This window comes from Blennius ocellaris, assembly GCF_963422515.1.
Source record: "Blennius ocellaris genome assembly, contig: SCAFFOLD_86, whole genome shotgun sequence".
Classification (NCBI taxonomy): domain Eukaryota; kingdom Metazoa; phylum Chordata; class Actinopteri; order Blenniiformes; family Blenniidae; genus Blennius; species Blennius ocellaris.
In genome coordinates this window covers 163787-171286 of record NW_027661851.1, presented here as the reverse complement: position 1 = coordinate 171286, position 7500 = coordinate 163787, and the positions used below count along the sequence as shown (strand labels likewise).

General features: G+C 46.5%; 1 protein-coding gene across 1 annotated transcript; it reads left to right on the top strand.

Annotated features, from left to right (window-relative positions):
• Positions 1-1283: 1283 nt before the first annotated feature.
• lhfpl4b (LHFPL tetraspan subfamily member 4b) lies at positions 1284-3342 on the top strand (the record flags this gene model as incomplete). The annotated part of the gene is given in 5 exon segments (XM_080522232.1): positions 1284-1502; positions 1832-2036; positions 2162-2241; positions 3071-3124; positions 3127-3342. Coding segments are annotated over 5 exon segments (774 nt in total).
• Between the last annotated feature and the right edge of the window lie 4158 nt (positions 3343-7500).

Sequence of the window (7500 nt, the reverse complement as noted above, 5' to 3'; positions counted from 1 at the left end):
TGTTGATCTGCCGCTGATTGGCTGTCGGTCTGTTTGATGCTGCCGCTCATCACGTCACTGAACATCCGCGGTTTATTTGTCACTTGTTGTTGTTGTTGTTTACTGCAGCCTGTCGTCACGCTGCACTGCGGCGTTTCTCTTCACCTCCACTCGTTGATTCACCGTGAAGAGAAGCTGTGACGTCACAGATTCGGTCTGTGACTCTGGTTTCATATAAATTCAAGCAGTTTCTCAGTTTATTCTCTCAGAAACATCAATAATGTAAAATAGACTTTTATTCGTCCCGATGTGTTTGTTTCAGGTTGACGTCACGACCTCCAGGGCCACTATTTGGCAGGGCCACTATTTGGCAGGGCCACTATTTGGCAGCGGCCGTCTTCTTCACCGGGTTTCCATCCCGCCGTTTTTTGTTTTGTTTACTCAAACTGAGATTGTCTATCCAAGTCCTTTATTGATAACAACATTTATACACGCAGTATATTGTCCAGTGAAGGATTAAAAACATAAATGCAATGTAGAGCAGACATAAATAAAATAGTGAGTGTGTTCCAATGTGAAGAATGACAATAGAGGACGAATCGTGGGAAATCATCACATTTCACATTTTGTTCTAAAAAACCTTTGCTCTCACAGCGACAGTGTGTTGCAGAGTAATCCTGTATAAATACTCTTCACCACTAGAGGGCAGCACAGAACTTTGCGGGTGAAATGTAAAGTGACAGACGTCAGTGTGGTTCATCTCCACCTCCTGCTACCATCTTGTATCAAAGTACTGTGTCAGTGACAGTGATGGGGAAGTTTTTGAAAACCAGGATCTCAGCTCTTCATCCATCAGGTCCAGGTTTCACACTGAGGGAGGCACTATTAAAAAAAGTCCTTGTTTCTGGATTTACTGGATTCCTGTTGATAAAACTTTGATGAGAAAGACTTTATATTGTTAGTAGAGGCTGCAGAGTTTAACATTTTAACATTTCCAGGTGGTGTTTTACAAAAAAAAAGTGTGTCTTGGCTCAAAAAGGTAGAAAAACAGTGACACGGAGGACAGACGTGTGGTTCAGCAGGAGCCACTAGGGGGCAGCACTGCACTGCACTGCAGCCTCACCTTTCTTTGAAGTGGTCTCAGGTTTCTTTGAAGTGGTCTCAGTGTTCTTTGAAGTGGTCGTAAGGAATCCAGCCAGTAGAGGTCGCTATGATACCGACGTCACAGAACTCTGGTCTAACTGAAGAACGTCTCCACCTCTTTGTGTTGGTGTGAAGGATTGTGGGTAGTTTGGCCTCCAGCCATGTCGGCGCCGCCGGCCCTCGCCGACCTGTCCCGCCTCTACCAGACGGAGTTCGTCCGGAGCGCCCGGGCCGTCGGCGTCCTGTGGGCCGTCTGCACGCTCTGCTTCGCCGTCCTCCAGGTGGTCATCCTGGTGCAGCCGTCCTGGATCGGCTCCGGGGACGCCCCCCCTCCGCAGACCGGCCCCCCTCCGCCCAGCGGCACCCTGGGCCTGTTTGAGGTGACAAGCTCCGCCCCTCTATGACCTCACTTCCTGTGTGCCTCAGTGTGTTTTAACCTTGATACATGTCCTTCACGTGTCAGTCGTCCCGATACCGCCCACTGGGGGACGCCCCAGGGGGACGCCACCTGGGGGACGCCCCCAGGGGGACGCCCGCTGGGGGATGCCCCCTGGGAGACGCCCCCTGGGGGACGCTGCTGTGTGATGCCCGCTGGGGGACACCCCCTGGTTGACGCCCCCTGGGAGACGCCCCCTGGTTGACGCCCCCTGTGGGACGTCCCCTGGTTGTGGCCTTATGGTTCTGGAAAGGTGTCTCCTCACTTGTCCAGGTGTGTCTGGACTCTGATTGGCCGGTGCCGGACTGCCGCGGCGGTCTGTCCACGCTGTCGCCACTCCCTTCCTTCCAGTCGGTGGCGGTGCTGGTGGGCGTGTCCCTGTGGGCGGTGTGGACCAGCGTCCTCTGTCTCGGCCTCTTCAGGTTCTGCAGCGCCGCCACCGTCTACAAGATCTGCGCCTGGCTGCAGCTCACCGCAGGTCAGCCGCCGGCTCCGCCCACTTTTTAAGCAGGCAGCTTGTTTTACATTCGTAGCCTCCCGTCGGCCTGCAGGGGGCGTGGCCTGCAGGGGGCGTGGCCTGAGCACCTTGTCTCTGGTTGGCAGGGTTCTGCCTGGCGCTGGCCTGCCTGCTGTTCCCGGACTCGTGGGAGAACCCCGAGATGAGGGCGCTGTGCGGCGACGCGGTGAGTCCAGGCGTCCAGGAAGTCTTCTGATTGGACGGGAGCCTTTTCCTCGCTTCTCCTTTGGCGGCTCGTTGGCTGCTCGTTTTCCCGCTGAAGCTTTTGAAAACAGAACGAAACTTACTGAGGACGATTGTTGTTTCTTTAAAGCACAAAACGATTCCAGCTCACTGATTGGCCGAGAACGGAAACTCTACTTTTATTAAACAATCTAGCTGGACCCAGACCCTCAGGTCCTCCTGGTCCAGAGCTGGACCCAGACCCTCAGGTCCTCCTGGTCCAGAGCTGGACCCAGACCCTCAGGTCCTCCTGGTCCAGAGCTGGACCCAGACCCTCAGGTCCTCCTGGTCCAGAGCTGGACCCAGACCCTCAGGTCCTCCTGGTCCCGAGCTGGACCCAGACCCTCAGGTCCTCCTGGTCCAGAGCTGCTCTGAGCCTCCAGGCCTGCAGGGGGCAGTGTGACCCCCAGCAGGGAGCCTGACAGCCAATCAGAGTCCAGCAGGGAGCCTGACAGCCAATCAGAGTCCAGCAGGGAGCCTGACAGCCAATCAGAGTCCAGCAGGGAAACAGGACTCATGATGACGACGTAAATCTTCGCCTCCGTCTTCAGATCCAAAAAGAAACAGAAATATCACTTTTTTGTTTTTTAATCAATACTGTTGGTCGTGTAAAACGACCTCTAACCCCTGACCTCTGACCCCGACCCCTGACCCTGACCCTGACCCTGACCTCTGACCCCTGACCCTGACCTCTGACCCTGACCTCTGACCCTGGCCCTGACCTCTGACCCTGACCTCTGACCCTGGCCCTGACCTCTGACCCCGGGCTGCAGGTGGGCAGCTTCTCTCTGGGGACCTGCTCGGTCCACTGGGCCTACATCCTGGCCTACTTTTTATTTTCCTCGGGGTCTTGGACTACGCCACGTTGGCCACGCTGGCCTTCGTCCTGGCCAACAGACAAGACGCCCTGCTGCCCCCCGAGACCCAGGAAGGTGAGGGAGGGAGGGGGGGGAGGGGGGGAGGGAGGGGGGAGGGAGGGGAGGGGGGGAGGGAGGGGAGGGGGGGGGGGAGGGGGGGGAGGGGGTCTGCTGATGGCTCAGTGTGATGTGTGTGTGTGTCTGCAGTGACCACAGGACTGCTGACGTCAGCATAAACCTCCAGGTCAGTCCTCCTCCTCTTCCTCACTGTTCTCTCCTCCTCTTCCTCACTGTTCTCTCCTCCTCTTCCTCACTGTTCTCTCCTCCTCTTCCTCACTGTTCTCTCCTCCTCTTCCTCACTGTTCTCTCCTCCTCTTCCTCACTGTTCTCTCCTCCTCTTCCTCACTGTTCTCTCCTCTTCCTCACTGTTCTCTCCTCCTCTTCTTCACTGTTCTCTCCTCCTCTTCCTCACTGTTCTCTCCTCTTCCTCACTGTTCTCTCCTCCTCTTCCTCACTGTTCTCTCCTCCTCTTCCTCACTGTTCTCTCCTCTTCCTCACTGTTCTCTCCTCCTCTTCTTCACTGTTCTCTCCTCCTCTTCCTCACTGTTCTCTCCTCTTCCTCACTGTTCTCTCCTCCTCTTCTTCACTGTTCTCTCCTCCTCTTCCTCACTGTTCTCTCCTCTTCCTCACTGTTCTCTCTTCCTCAATGTTCTCTCCTCCTCTTCCTCACTGTTCTCTCCTCCTCTTCCTCACTGTTCTCTCCTCTTCCTCAATGTTCTCTCCTCCTCTTCCTCACTGTTCTCTCCTCCTCTTCCTCACTGTTCTCTCCTCCTCTTCCTCACTGTTCTCTCCTCCTCTTCCTCACTGTTCTCTCCTCTTCCTCACTGTTCTCTCCTCCTCTTCCTCAATGTTCTCTCCTCCTCTTCCTCAATGTTCTCTCCTCCTCTTCCTCACTGTTCTCTCCTCCTCTTCCTCACTGTTCTCTCCTCTTCCTCAATGTTCTCTCCTCCTCTTCCTCAATGTTCTCTCCTCCTCTTCCTCACTGTTCTCTCCTCCTCTTCCTCAATGTTCTCTCCTCCTCTTCCTTCCTTCATAGGGACGTTGGTCCATGTATCCACCTCCTCCTGATCTCTCCATCCTTCATCACCCTCTCTGAGGAAGAGGAGCAGGAAGAGGAAGAGGCGGAGGAAGAAGGGCAGGAAGAGGAGAAAGAGGAGGAGGAGGAGGAGGAAGAGGAGGAGGAAGAGGAGGAAGAGGAGGAAGAGGAGGAAGAGGAGGAGGTTGTTATTGAGAAGAGTAAAGCAAAAAGCCGTCAGACAAGTTTGGAGCGATGTGCGCTAAGCTAAGCTAAGCTAAGCTAAGCTAGGCTAACTGGCTGGTCAGCATGACCTTTGACCTCCAGCAGACGTTTGTTGTTCGTTCGACGAGGACGTTTTGGTTTTTGTAACGTGGACGATGTACGAGAGTTTATTTTGGTAGAGCATGTTCATTGTATTGGTGTCGTTTCTCAAAATACAACATTTCACAAGAAAAGTCTTAATTGTGTTTCTTTCTGTTGACTTCCTCTACATTTCTATTGAAGGTCAAAGGGCAACGGTCACACGTTGACCTTTCAACTACATGAAGCCTTGAGTGAAATGTGTTTGTCCTCAAGTGTTCATTTAGTTGGTTGTTCTACACATCTATGTTCATAACTCTATACTCTATACTCTATACTCTATACTCTATACTCTATACTCTATACTCTATACTCTATACTCTACTGTATACTCTATACTCTATACTCTACTGTATACTCTATACTCTATACTCTATACTCTACTGTATACTCTATACTCTATACTCTATACTCTACTGTATACTGTATACTCTACTCTATACTCTACTGTATACTCTATACTCTATACTCTATACTCTACACTCTATACTCTACTGTATACTCTATACTCTATACTCTACTGTATACTCTATACTCTATACTCTATACTCTACTGTATACTCTATACTCTATACTCTATACTCTATACTCTACACTCTATACTCTACTGTATACTCTATACTCTATACTCTATACTCTATACTCTACTGTATACTCTATACTCTATACTCTATACTCTATACTCTACTGTATACTCTATACTCTATACTCTATACTCTATACTCTATACTCTACTGTATACTCTATACTCTATACTCTATACTCTACTGTATACTGTATACTCTACTCTATACTCTACTGTATACTCTATACTCTATACTCTATACTCTATACTCTACACTCTATACTCTACTGTATACTCTATACTCTATACTCTACTGTATACTCTATACTCTATACTCTATACTCTACTGTATACTCTATACTCTATACTCTATACTCTATACTCTACACTCTATACTCTACTGTATACTCTATACTCTATACTCTATACTCTATACTCTACTGTATACTCTATACTCTATACTCTATACTCTATACTCTACTGTATACTCTATACTCTATACTCTATACTCTATACTCTATACTCTACTGTATACTCTATACTCTATACTCTATACTCTATACTCTACTGTATACTCTACTGTATACTCTATACTCTATACTCTATACTCTACTGTATACTCTATACTCTATACTCTATACTCTATACTCTATACTCTATACTCTATACTCTACTGTATACTCTATACTCTATACTCTATACTCTATACTCTACTGTATACTCTACTGTATACTCTATACTCTATACTCTATACTCTACTGTATACTCTACTGTATACTCTATACTCTATACTCTATACTCTATACTCTACTGTATACTCTATACTCTACTATATACTCTATACTCTACTGTATACTCTATACTCTACTATACACTCTATACTCTACTGTATACTCTATACTCTATACTCTATACTCTACTGTATACTCTACTGTATACTCTATACTCTATACTCTATACTCTATACTCTACTGTATACTCTACTGTATACTCTATACTCTATACTCTATACTCTATACTCTATACTCTACTGTATACTCTATACTCTATACTCTATACTCTATACTCTACTGTATACTCTATACTCTATACTCTACTGTATACTCTATACTCTATACTCTACTGTATACTCTACTGTATACTCTATACTCTATACTCTACTGTATACTCTATACTCTATACTCTATACTCTATACTGTATACTCTATACTCTATACTCTATACTCTATACTCTATACTCTACTGTATACTCTATACTCTATACTCTATACTCTACTGTATACTCTATACTCTACTATAGACTCTATACTCTACTATATACTCTATACTCTACTCTATACTCTACTGTATTCTCTATACTCTATACTCTATACTCTACTATAGACTCTATACTCTATACTCTACTGTATACTCTATACTCTACTATATACTATATACTCTACTGTATACTGTATACTCTACTATATACTCTACTGTATTCTCTATACTCTATACTCTATACTCTACTGTATACTCTATACTCTACTATATACTCTATACTCTACTGTATACTCTATACTCTACTGTATACTCTATACTCTATACGCTACTATATACTCTATACTCTACTATATACTCTATACTCTACTATACACTCTATACTCTATACTCTACTGTATACTCTATACTCTACTATATACTCTATACTCTACTGTATACTCTATACTCTACTATATACTCTACTGTATTCTCTATACTCTATACTCTACTGTATACTCTATACTCTATACTCTACTATATACTCTATACTCTACTATACACTCTATACTCTACTGTATACTCTATACTCTACTATACACTCCTGAGCAGTATGTTGTCTTCCAGCTGGACTCACAGCCAATCAGACGGTGAGCTGGGACGTCTTCAGCTCACCTGGTCAGGTACTGGAGACACAAAGAGACATTAGACCCCCGGTGTGATCTCTACTGCTGGGACGGACAACCAGTGTCCAAGAGAGGGACTCTGTGATCTTTACTGGTCTTTATTGGTCTTTACTGGACTTTACTGGACTTTACTGCTCTTTACTGGTCTTTGCTGGTCTTTACTGGTCTCTATTGGTCTTTACTGGACTTTACTGGACTCTATTGGTCTTTACTGGACTTTACTGGTCTTTACTGGTCTTTACTGGACTTTACTGCTCTTTACTGGTCTTTGCTGGTCTTTACTGGTCTCTATTGGTCTTTACTGGACTTTACTGGACTTTACTGGACTCTATTGGTCTTTACTGGTCTTTACTGGACTTTACTGGACTCTATTGGTCTTTACTGGACTTTACTGGTCTTTACTGGACTTTACTGGACTTTA